At 36.1% G+C, this 13,159-nt stretch overlaps 1 protein-coding gene across 2 annotated transcripts in view; it reads right to left on the bottom strand.

Annotated features, from left to right (window-relative positions):
• Positions 1 to 13,159, bottom strand: part of NEDD4 (NEDD4 E3 ubiquitin protein ligase) — a 145,970-nt gene that overhangs the window by 78,050 nt on the left and 54,761 nt on the right. Inside the window, exon 1 of one of the 2 annotated variants that reach the window (XM_068551973.1) lies at positions 10,678 to 12,445. The exons of the other annotated variant lie outside the window; for it this stretch is intronic. Within the exon in view, the coding sequence (XP_068408074.1) occupies positions 10,678 to 12,222 (1,545 nt within the window). The 5' untranslated portion in view covers positions 12,223 to 12,445. Of the gene's footprint in view, positions 1 to 10,677; positions 12,446 to 13,159 lie in introns of those variants that run through there. 2 annotated transcript variants of the gene reach the window in all.

Here is a 13,159-nt window from a genome sequence, read left to right on the forward strand (position 1 = left end):
ACTTGTGGTCACCGGGGGGAGGAATAAATTGGGAGATTGGGATTGACATATACACACTACTATATATAAAATAGATAACTAATAAGAACTTGCTGAATAGCACAGGAAACTCTATTCAATACTCTAATGACCTATGTGGGAAAAGAATCTAAAGAAGAGTGGATATATGGGTATGTCTAACTGACTAACTTTGCTGTACAGCAGAAACTAACACAACATTGTAAATCAACTATACTCCAATAAAAAAAAAATAATTAAAAAAAAAGGATGGGAAAAGACAGATGACCTGATGGACAAAATGTTGGTAATTACTGAAATTGGGAATTCACTGGGGGCTCACACGGGGGGATCACCGCATTATTCTTTCCACTTTTGTGTGTGTTTGAAATTTTCCACAATAAAAAGTTTTAAAATATTAGGGAAAAAAAGACACAGCTTCCAACGATTTAGGTAGTTTATAATAGTTATTGAAGGAAAAGAACATAGTGAAACTCAAAGAGTTGTAGGAGGTAGAAACACACAGTATGTGTTATTTGATCAATAAAATTAATCAGAAAGAAGAAAGTAATTATAAGTGTTGGGTCACAAATCAGAAGAATAGAAAAAGAAAAGTTTCAGAGATAAACTGGTTCTCTAGAAATAGGTTTAAATAATCCCTGAACCTCACTTTCACTCAACAATGGCAAGCAAACAGGACTTGATCAGGACTTCTTCAGAGAGTAAAAGTTAGTCATCAGATTGCAGTCAGCCCAAGTGGAAACTTTCCTTTAGACAACTCTTTTTTTGTTCTGTATGATGCTATTTTTACTAAAATAAGCTTCCCCGAGCAGCTTTATTTATCCTGTAGATTCCCCCTATTGTAGTGCGAAATGAATTCCTCTTGGTTAGAAATGTAGAAAAGGGCTTTAGAGTACATAACAGAGCTGAGTAAGTACATAAGTAATATGACATTTACTAGACTTACGATCCTGACTACATGATTTTAACTTTTCTGAGCTTGTTCTCTTATTTCTAATGTGGAGATAATCACTATCTCAGAGTTTTTTGAAATGTGGTATATAACATATGCTGACTGATTTAAACTTTTACAGATATCGGGTTAAGAGTTTAAAAAAGAATATATCAGGATTCTGTCCAAGTTAAAACAATCAGAGATGAGGTTTCAGGTTCTAGTGTGACAGTAAGCATCCAATGTTCTTCTCCATTAGGGGGTCATTTTGGTCTCCTCTTCCTTCTCCCCTGTACTCAAACACAGTTTTAACAGGTCTATCCTCTTTCTCAGAGGACAGGCACACACATTTACATTTAAATATATTGCCAAGAATGTAAAAGGTTGGGAGATGTGTTAAGGAAACTACATATTCTTTTATAAAGGATGTTTAAATTTGGTCTTTCTACGAGCATCTTCAGTTCTAGAATATACACACTGTATTTCAGACAATAGGTATGAAAATCTGGTACCTTACTGACTATATTAATTAAATTATAATCAGTACCTTAAGAATTTGGTAAGTAAATATCACTTTTAAGGCATGGTTTACCTTGAACTAACTCAGTTTCAGAACCTATGAAAGAAATCACCTCCATTTCTAGTTTATCACTAACCAGGGCTATAAAACATAACTGGGCAATCGTTGCAAGTTTCTCCTCTGGAGAAACAAACTGACCTTTGAGAAAAGACCTCCAGATACTGACAGTTAGAAGTCTCCCTACAATGCAGTGTACCATTTGAAAAGCCCCACACAATTACAGAGCCTCCAGATAACTTCATAGTGACTCACTCTCAAATAGGAATAGACAGCCAAGGTTCACCAGCCACCTGGAGGACAATGTCTAATAACAAAGAGGAACAAACAACAACAACAGCAAAGTGGCCCACAGGAACCCGAGACAATGTAGGACCCATAACAAAACTTAAAAGAAAAAGCCTTAAGTAAAATATTCTCAGAGAGATAAGAGATTACACTTATAAAACAAGAATAAGAATAGGGAATCATCAAAAAACAAGATAGAACTTGAGAAATTAAAATAACCACAATTTTAAAATTAAAGAGAAGAAAAAACTGGGGGAAATCTTCCAGAAAGTAGAATAAGGAAGCAAAGAAACAGAAAACAGGAGAGAAAAGTAAATTATAAGATCAATCTGGGAGGTGCAAACTTTGGCTAACAGGAATTCTGGGAAGAGAGAACACAGAGAAAAAGGCAGAAAGGAAATCTTCAAAGAAAAAAACACCTGATTTTTAAAACAGGCACATGTGTCATCTTGATAAAAATTTAAATTAGTTAAAAATTATATAGACGATCACATAGCTCAGAGTTTAGGCATTCACCTGCCTGAAGTAGGTATACGGACATTATTATATACTATTTTATACTGTTCTCTGGTTCTTTTTTTAAATGGATAATGCTGTCTTCTCATCTAAATTAGAAACTCTTCAAAGCCAGGAATAATATTTGCCACTCGCAGCAGGCACATATTCTATTTCTGATAAATACTTGTTAAACTCATTTGCTTTGAAGATGACTCGAGTTTGCGTTAAGCTCTGTGACTCCTTAAGAGGGTTCAGTCTTTCAGTCTTGGTACAAAAGGTAAAGGTCATTCTTAGCTAAAACAGTTACTTGAAACTCCAGGAACAACACTGAGAAGCCAGCTCTTACATCAAGTCTGAAATGAAGTCATTTTATTAAACAATGATAAACTTAAAGCCAGTCAAATGGCCTTTGTTTAAATACCCTTAAAACTTTTGGCCCATTCAATCTTTTCAGAAAACTTGATCTGAGCCTCTACCCAGACACATAGTTCTACAGTACTAGTTAGTGGAATATGTAGGCTATGAATCAGACTCCACTGTGGAAACTAATCCTTGAGTCACAATCATAATATTCCATTGGCATCCACCCCAGGGACAAGGTATTCATTTAAGAGTGCCACTCTTTCATGCAGAGGATGAAGCATCAAGAAGCTTCCACTCATCATTACAGTCATCCCTCAAATATCCTAGTTTGGTTATCTGTGCAAGGCTGTCTGGTCACCCTCATCTAGATTCTACAGTCGTCTCTACCCCATTCCAAAGGGTCCCCTTGGCTTCAGTCATTAATTTAATAAATACTTTATTGAGTGTCTATTTTGAGCTAAGCACTGTTCTAGGTACTGAGGATATAGCAATGAATAAGACAAAAAGTCCCTGATTTAGGGAATTACATTCTGGTAAATTAGAGCCCAGAAAAGATTACCCATTTGCTTAATCCCTTCTCTAGAATTCAATCAATTCTAGAAAATTTATCAATACATTTGCCTGCCTGCCTGCCTGCCTATCTATCTCCCTATCTTTAACTTCTTTCTTGCTATGCTTCCTTTTTCTCATTGCTTACCTGAAATGTTTAATGTCTTATTAGGCTCCCTGAAGTTAGGCTAAGCCACAAGCAGCCATGAAGACCACAAAAACCCAGCTACCAATAAAATGTCTTCAACTGCTCCAACGGAAGAACAGTTCCTAAGATTTTCATATACTGATTTATGCTTGAGAATGGATATATACTTTTAAGTAGCATTACAAAGTTACATATAAAGGATTTTTAAACTTTCTCCTTATAGATCTATCAAAAGGATAGCTCATAAGTAAGCATTAATTATAGATGGTGTTTCATTTCATTACATAAGCCAATGTAAGATTCAAACATTCTCAGTAGTACCCTAAACTGGCACTGCTAGAGGAAAGTATATTGGAAAGATTGAAAGTGTTCACAAAGAGGAAGATAGAAGCTATTGCTTGAGTAAGCCAGAATAGTTAAGAAAAATACATTTCCATTGCATATTTTTCAAATCTCATGCTGAGAGGGGAAAAAGTTAATGTAGGCAACAATTTCAAAAACAACACAAACCAGAATTACAGCCATAATGAATTCAAGAGATTTCTTTAAGTAGAACTGCATGCCTTATAGACCAATATTTTTAACTTCTTAAATGAAACTAAAATGTAATCCTAGAAGATTTAATAGTCACAATTCTGCAAGAGTCATACTAAAGTTCTTTTGTGAGACAGGCAGACAATCTTGCTCTTGAATGTTTGTTGGTCCAAACAATCTCTTCTGCATCACATGGTCTCAATCAATAACTAGTCTAAATGTCCAAGTGGATTTAAAACTCCTTGAAAATTATTTTAGCCCTGGCCACAGCATACCTATGGTTCTTCTTTATGTAAAAGTGGAAGAGGGACTCAATGGATACTTCAACTATGAACTGTATTACTGTTCCCATTTTAAAAAATTGTCTTAAGCCTTGCTTCTCAAAGTGTGTTTGAGGAATTAGCAGCATTGGTATGACCTGGGAGCATGTTAGAAATACGGAACCCTGAGGCCCCACCCCAGAGCTACTGAACCAAAATCTGCCTTTTAACAAGATCTCTAGGAGATGTACACATACATGAAAATTTGAAAATCAGTAGTCCAAATGACAACTTGATAAGCCATTGTCCAGTTGCAATCCTTAAAGCATTAGAAGGCAGCTTACCAACAAATATTTGAAAGAGAAAAAAAAGGAAGTAGTCCTAGGAACTTCCCTGGTGGCGCAGTGGTTAAGAATCCGCTTGCCAATGCAGGGGACATGGGTTCAATCCCTGGTCCAGGAAGATCCCACGTGCCACGGAGCAACTAAGCCCGTGCACCACAACTACTGAAGCTTGCGCACCTAGAGCCTGCGAGCCACAACTACTGGGCCTCCGCACCACAACTACTGAAGCCCATGCGCCCTAGAGCCCGTGTGCTGCAACTACTGAGCCCGTGTGCTGCAACTACTGAAGCCCACGCACCTAGAGCCCATGCTCCACAACAAGAGAAGCCACCGCAATGAGAAGCCCATGCACCGCAACGAAGAGTAGCCCCAGCTCGCCACAGCTAGAGAAAGCCCACGCGCAGCAACAAAGACCCAACACAGCCAAAATAAATAAATAAAAAGAGCTATTTCATTAAAAAAAGGAAGTAGTCCTAGATAATATTATTTTAGCTATATCATAAAATGTTATACTCAGCTTTTGTAAGAGGGACGAAAGATAAAAATTCAGTTAAGAATGTTTCTGTACTTGATGAACATAAAGACATTGTCCATTGTACCACCAATATCCTTGATGTAAACTTCTTCTTGCTCGGTAATATTTCGTCTATTAAGGTAAATCACAAAATGTTTCACAGTGTTATTGTTTTTATCTTAGATGTAATACATCTAATTCAAGAGAAGGCATGATCTCCACCACACCCCCCTGCCAAGATATCCTAGAACCCTGACTAGAAACATCATGGGATCTCTTGGTCAAGGTATTCTTTGTTATGACCCATCCATGAATTGGGCTACAAGGTATATAAACATGCTAGCTGCTTGCCCTTCCAAGTTCTCAGATCTGCTCTAGTTATATTTTAAAAGTTTTGTGAAATCTCAGCGAAGGTAAAATTGCTTTCCGACAACTGCTGCTATGTTGAGAGTCTCCCCCCAGATATCTCACTAAACCAGGGCACATCGGCTCACCTCTTGTTTACAGGCTATCTCTAAATGTTGGTCTTCACCTGACCACAGTCTTCCAGTCTCCCACTTGGCCAACAAAAAATACCGAACCACACACTTGAGCAAGACTTCAGGAATTTTGTGTATATGCTGACAAGATCATTGGATGCCCTTCTCAGCACTCATTCACTCCTGCTAACCACCCTCCTGACCTCAACACGTTGGCTGGCCACACCCAGGGACTCTGCCAAGCCCCTTCTGCCCACACAGCCTCCAGTCCTGGCTTCTCCTAGTTCATCCTGTTCCCTGTCACTCATAACATAAAGGGAGAGTGGATCTAGAGGGGCCAGGCCTCACAACAGGTAGCACACGGTGGGCTCCATATGCTGGAAGAAGCCGGTGACAGCAAGACAGAGGTGCCTCTTCTCCAAGTCGTTTCTAGGAATAGGCCTTAAACCCTGACCTGTTTTCTACCTGGAAGCTCTATTTTTGTTTTGTCTTATTTTTGGTGGTAGGGAGGGGGAGGAGAACGTTAGGATAATGCTGCTCGCCACGAGTTGTGACTACTCATAGGTGGTTTCACGCTTTCACTCCTAATTTTTTGTTCCCTTCATTTCATATTGCTCAGTCTCCATTTCAGTTTTCACTGCCGATGCTCATTTATTCTTTACTTCTAAGGTGAAAGAACAGAGAGCTACAGACCTTTTCTCCTCCTAGAGAACAGGCTGCAATATCCTTGTGGACAGTTTGTCTTATGCAATTATAACCACATAATACCATGTCTTCTATATAATAGCCATTAAATATATACCTTGCCTACACTAACTCATGACTATTTTTATGACATTGAGCAAACAAGCTATGCCTGCTGTTTTTGCTTCCTCACCTGTTTCATTCTTTCTTCAACCAGGCTTTTACACTATGCTCCTGAGCCTACTTTTACTAAAGTCACCAAGGACCTCTTACATTCAATGGATACCTAAATTCCATGGCACTGTATGCTGCTCACCTTGAACTTTCCCTTCCCTTGGCTTTCAGGCCTCCAAGCTCTCCTGGCCTCTCTGCTCCGCCGGTGGCTCTTTCTTGGTCTCCTTCTTATCTCCTTTTCCACTGTTTCTCCAAAGTTGGTAGTCCCCAGAATTCTGATTTATCACTCCTTCCATCTCACTTTCATGCTTTTTTCAGTTCATCCTTACCTAAGTCTTTGACTAGACTCATGACTCCCAAGCTACATTTCCAGCTCTCACTTCTCTCCTGAGTCCTGAGCCCATATCTCCAACTACCCTACTTGACAGCAGTACTACCAGGGCAGCTTCTCAGTACAGAAACTTAATGACGCATGGTTTTTTCTTTGCCCTCCCAATCTGGCCCCTTCTTCTGAATTCCCTATCTTAGTTCATGATGTCACTATTCACCTGGCCATCCAAGTTAAGAAAACTTTAATTCACTTATAATCCATGGTGTCATAAGAAATTATCATCTAAAGACATAAAAGTGAGCACGTCACACTCTCAAATAACGACTTCCATTGCCTAACTATTATTGTTAGCAGGAGACACACTGCTTTCTTTCAGCATGAGGTGCTCCATGCCATGGGACTCCCACCCACTGCCAGCGTATCATCTCCTCCCGCATCCCTGGACTCCCTGTGCTCGAGTCACACTGTATCTTTCTCACATTCTTATATACAGCTCTATTTTAGTACATCACACTTTAGACTGAATTTTTTTTTATCTACCAGTGTGTCTCTAACTAGAATGGGAGTTGCCCCAAGTAGAAACTGTGCTTCGGTATCTTTTATTCCCAGAGCTTGAGTCAGTGACTGGCAAACAGTAGGCACTCAAACATGTGCCAGATGAATGAATTAAAGACACATCTACAGAGAAATACAAAGTATTTCTGAAGCAAACAATTCACCTCCCTGAACCACCCTGAAATTAATATTTTAGCTCTTCAGTCCTAAGAAATGTACATATACATGCACACACCTCTCACCAGGTATCTAAAACTGGTCATTAACATTGTTGCATTACAGTTTTAGGGTCAATACTTATAAACTATATTGATTTTTATAGGAAAGATTAAGTGTTCAAAATAAATTTAACCAAATGTCTCTAAATATTCTGCTAAAGTTAATAAAATAAGGACTAAGAAAATAATGGAACACTAAAAATAGTATATATTTAAAACAGTTATTTTGGGAAGAACAACTAAATATATTATTGAAATATAAATTCTTGACATTAGTTTTAAAGGCTTTGAAATAATTGAAACATAGTTTTTTAAAGTTCTTCTACACTAGGCTTAAGCAATTTACCTACCCAGGATTAAATAACAGAAAATAAACAAAAACGTTTATAATAAAAAGAAAAATGTAAAGTCAAAATTTCTGATAAAAGCATGCATATACATGAAGTATGGAAGACATATACAAGCTTAGGCAAATGCTAAGGTATTTTAAATAATAGGGCAATGAAATTTCTGAGCATCCTAACAATACAGGAAATTAAAAAAACGATAGGGAAAAATAAAATAATAATAGAGTAAACTAACTATTGCACAGATTTTAGAAATCTGAACGGTAATTTCTGTAACTGTATAAAAACCATCTTAGCTCCTTAACCTATCTCTTGATCGAGCTGACAATACACACAATGTTAAAATATCAAATATCTACTTTCAGATCAAAAGTCATTATAAAGCCTTTACAAAAGTAATATTGTCTCTCAAAAAATATATATAATAAATATATGCCAGTTATTGTTATGCTCTTTGAAGGCAATAAGTGAAATCAACATTATTATGTGGAATACAAAGTCTCATCTTCATCCCAAGTTGTAAACAACACACAGAACCCCAGTCACAGATACAGGTAAAAGTTCTCACTAAATTTTAAAAATTAGCCAGTAATGAGCTGTTGATTATAGAGAGCTAGAAACTGGATACTATTCTCCTAGAGACTGGTAGCTAAACACAGAAGAAAAGAGTCTGTAGACCTCTCAGTGCTTTAGAAACCAGGGTCCCTGACCAAAGCAGTGATTTAATTTCATGGCTGCTGGGTACAGATAGCTGACATTACTAAATGCTACTCTAATATCAACTTGTTAAATGTGAATCCAGACTCAGCATATCAGAATACTAACCCAGACTAACTGGAGTCATGGGAAATATTTTGGGAGCTGTTTATTTATAAATGAGTTACAATATACCACTATAATTAGATTAATATATAATTATTGATAAACACAGGATTATTTCTAAAACCCCATTATTGTTGTCACTGCTATGTTTAGAAAAAACAACATTACTATTTTCCTCTTAAAACAAGCCCTTGATTTACCACTAAACAATTAGATCAATTTAGATCCAGTATGTGTTAAAGGTAATGGTCCTATATTGTTTACATTTCTTGTATAAACAGTTGTTTAATAAACATTAAAAGGAGGAACAATTTAAAGCTCTCCAGCAAATGACACACTTCTGAACTATTTTATAATCCAATAATCTATCAAAAAAAATAGAATCTGCAGAAAGCTAGGCATTTGGCTGTCACAAAAAAATATTTAAGTTAGCTTACCTAATTTTAAATAAAGCCAATAAAAGTGTATCTTTTAGCCATGCAAAAGGCAGTCACACTTTTAAAAAAAAACATTAAAAATACCAGTTTTTCAAAAGCATCAACAACAACAAACTATAATATTACCACAAAATCAACTATTTAAAGGATATTTCTAGAAATATTTCTACGTTAATTTTTCCTTTCAGGTTAATTATTTCATTAAATGTAAAATAAATTTACAAGGTACATGTCATACAATTAGCAAACTATTAATGTATTTCTTCATAATATCACTGAATTGCTTTTTTTTAGAAGACAAGACAACTGAATGGATTATAATCTCCTAACAGCTGGTGTTTTAAAAGTTTTGTAAATGGAATTAATAATTCTAAAACATACATCAGAATTTGAAATGTGATCTTTATTCATCCTCAGTAAAGTAGCTGCTTATATTAACATCTGGGCATTGGATAACAAGAATTACATTTATCAGACTTCAAAAGAGAGAAAACAAACCAGCAATTACTTAATATTTTATTTGCCCAGAAGTGTTAAAAGAATCTTTAATATTGAGTGATATTGTTATACAAACACAGATAAACAGATAAGTTTTTTTCCCCAAAACTATTATGTACTGTCATCTAGAATTGGTTTAGTCAGAAACATTTTTTTCATTTCCAGAAATCTGGCAAGATCTTCCAAATACAGAAATTTTAAAAATCTATTTAAGTTCAAAACACTTAAAATACTTTGGAAAGGCCAAATTACATTAAAAAACTGTTTTGGTTAAGATTCACTAGAGTTAAATTACTAATACAATAAAGCAAAATTACCAAAATAACAAATTAATTGGGTAATTAGAGAATTATGGAAAATACCTAGCAATTGAAACCAAATTTAAAAATACAAAATTTAGAATTCAATATTGTTGAGTGAGTTACATTTTAGAAGGCACACTTAACTGGTAGCTAAAGAAAAATAGGGTGGAAACAAAATTCCTGTGGTTAAGGGTATATACAAATGCAGATAACATTTATTTTTCCTCTGCTTTAAACATTCAGCATAACAGTTTTTATCGATGATCAAATAAATATATGTATTTTAAAGAAACATTTTCTCTATGTTCATTTATAAGAAGATTTTCACATTTTTATGTAGACTTTTTACTGTTTAATACTTTGAGTGGCTTTCTATATTTTACTTTTTTTCACAATGCTTAAGGAGGGGAGAATACTAAATGAGCATTTTTGAAAGTAGGAATAAAATCCGGAGTTAGACATTAAAATACCATGCCACTTGAGGGGAAAACATACGAAAGCAAAATGTTATCAAATAAATTATTATTTATAGCTTGTTTTTATGCTACAGAAATGTTTTATGGCTTAAATCACTTTGGAAAGTTTTTTTTAATACATATTTTCTACATTGATAAAATAACAAATAGATTGAAACACTACTGGGCATTTTTTCAGATTTACAAACATAAAGTTCATGACTACACAGTGCTTGCTAGCTAAGGCCAAGAAAATATATAAAGCTGCCAAGTTATAATAAATTTTAACCAAATATTTCATAGAGCCATTCTAGTATAAAATAACATTTACCAAGACCAAAGGAGACTTACCTTACAAGAATGCTGTAAAGAATTAGATAGTTCATTTGTGAAATCTCTGTTGTTGTCTCTTGTTAAATTATCAACTTTACCTTCATTTCTAGATGCAAACTTTATGAGTAATTGAGATGGTCCCCCCTTAGAACAACTGTGCTTAAGGCTGGATAAACAGGAAACATTTGGATAAGTTCCTCCCAATGAAATACTTCTTTGTAAAAAAGCATGGTTTTTGTTTATCTGTAAATGTGGTCTTTCCAACTGTCCATTGATATTTATTTGATAATCTACATTTTGGGAAGATGGTAAACATGCAGATGTCCTGTGCATAAGCTTAATATACTCTGAATCAGAATTAAGCTTAATTTCTGACATCTCTGGTCTACAATCACCATTTGCTGTTTCACAATCTAATGCAGTTGCTTTTTGTTGGGTGAAATGCACTGAAACGCAAGAATATCCTTCAGATGACTTTTCACAGACAGTCTGATTTGGACTATTATTTGCAATAACAATTTTCTTTTGTAATGAGCTGTGAAGAGGTTGTATGTCTCTTACTCCTCTGGGAGTACGGATTGTTTTACATAACCGAAGTCCATTGACAGCTGTTGAAAGAAATCCCTTAGCACTACTGCCATCTTCATTGTGGGCAATTTCACTAGGAGAAATAATAAACTGGTGTGAGGTCTGATAGGATCCTTTGCTTGGAGGAGTACCTGTACTTGTTAGAGAAGTTGGTGGGGTATTTGAAGGACTCCTAGGAAAAATGACTAAGGATGAACAACGTTTTAGTGGAATTTTCGAGTTCCTGCTCACTGGCAATTTCATAATCTCTAGTCCACGATCCAGGTCATGCTGGACAAAGGGAACTGTACTTCTACTTCTCGAAAAAATTTCACATGGAGTAGTATTCCTGTTTGGCAAACTTCTATTGGAGATGCTGTCAGAAGATGAATTTCCACCAAAAAAGGTATCATCAGTTGGTGGAAAAGTATAACCACTGCTATCACTGATGATACTGTTGGTGTATGAACCTCCACTGGTGATACTTGTGCATGACCCATAATCACTACCGTTGCTGCTATAAGACCCGTTCTCACTGGCTGAGAAGTGACTAAGGCTACCACTGCAAATGGCACGACTGCTCAAGAGGTTACCATCATCCACAGCATTCAGTTCATTATCAACCACAGCACTGCCATCCTTCAAGACACAAGTAAATGAAGCATGATCACCATCAGCTAAGACATTGCCAGACTGAAGACATCCACTGTACCTTGTTGGCTGTAGTGAAATCTGCAGACAGCTGCTCTTTTTATTAACATTTTCAGGTGAAGGAACAGATGATCCTTCCTGAGACTTAACGTTTTCCTTTATTAACGGAGGTAGTGTAGTCTGTCCGGGAGTCAGCTTCATTTGAACCACGTTAGACGTTGAAATCCGTGTTGGTCTCGTGAAGCACATGTGAACACTGCTATCCGAATCATCTCCAGAGGTTTCTGACACAGGATAAGTATTGCTTCTTCTGGCTGCAAAGTGCAATCGTAAGCTTTGTGCCATTTGTTCTCATTTCCAAACATGTTAAGGGCTGAAAGTCATAACAAAGATCTCTGTCGGTAGACAGGCTAGAAGCAGCTGCACTGCATCGAAAGAAAAAATCATTTGTGGTGCCTAAAAGAGCTCAGAAGTCGTAGTCTTTTTCCTAAGTAAAACCTTAGAGACCAGATATCACAGAAAGAAAAAGACGGACCATTCCCGAGACTGACGTTTCCAAAATGTCTTGAATCGTCTGTAGTCAAAATGCCTTCACTTACAAAGCACTTGATTTCCAGCGACCTTTAAGCTGAGCTCAGCTGCAGCACACTGCCTCAAACACTGCCAACCTTGTTTCAATTATACCTTCTCCAATTTGCATGAATGAGTAACACAAGAACAACAATCTTCTAGCATTTCAAGTTGAAACAGTATTTTTTCACTCCAGCTCTACTAAATGAACATTTAACTATGCGAATCACGGTGCCTATGCTTTCTCCTGCAGAGTTTGACCACTAATATTTTTACCCATAGGGATAGAATTACAGGAAGTTGGTAGGAATGAAACTCCATGTAATTGAGTATCAAATCAAGGATTGAATTTCCAAACAGTCAATTTAGTAAACATAGAAATCTAGTCAATTTAGCCAATTTAGTAAAAATAGAAAGGAATATAGACTGTTAATATTTTTAAAATGAGTAAATTCAAACACGTATAAATTTGGAAATACCAAAACTTTGAGGTGAATTAAAACTTTAGCATTAAATCAAATAGATAAATATTTTAGCTTCCAAAACACTACGTACTTATAAAAAGTGAAAGCTGAAGGATCGAAATACAAAATTTGCCTAGTAATACTACTGCAAAACTTGAGCATACGTCTGAGGAAAAAAAAAGTTCGAGAGAAGCTGTCACCAAGCATTTTCTCCTGTAATTTTAAGGCTTTTCCAGCCAAGCAGTACA

The sequence above is a fragment of the Eschrichtius robustus genome, chromosome 1 (assembly GCF_028021215.1).
Source record: "Eschrichtius robustus isolate mEscRob2 chromosome 1, mEscRob2.pri, whole genome shotgun sequence".
In the NCBI taxonomy this organism is placed as follows: domain Eukaryota; kingdom Metazoa; phylum Chordata; class Mammalia; order Artiodactyla; family Eschrichtiidae; genus Eschrichtius; species Eschrichtius robustus.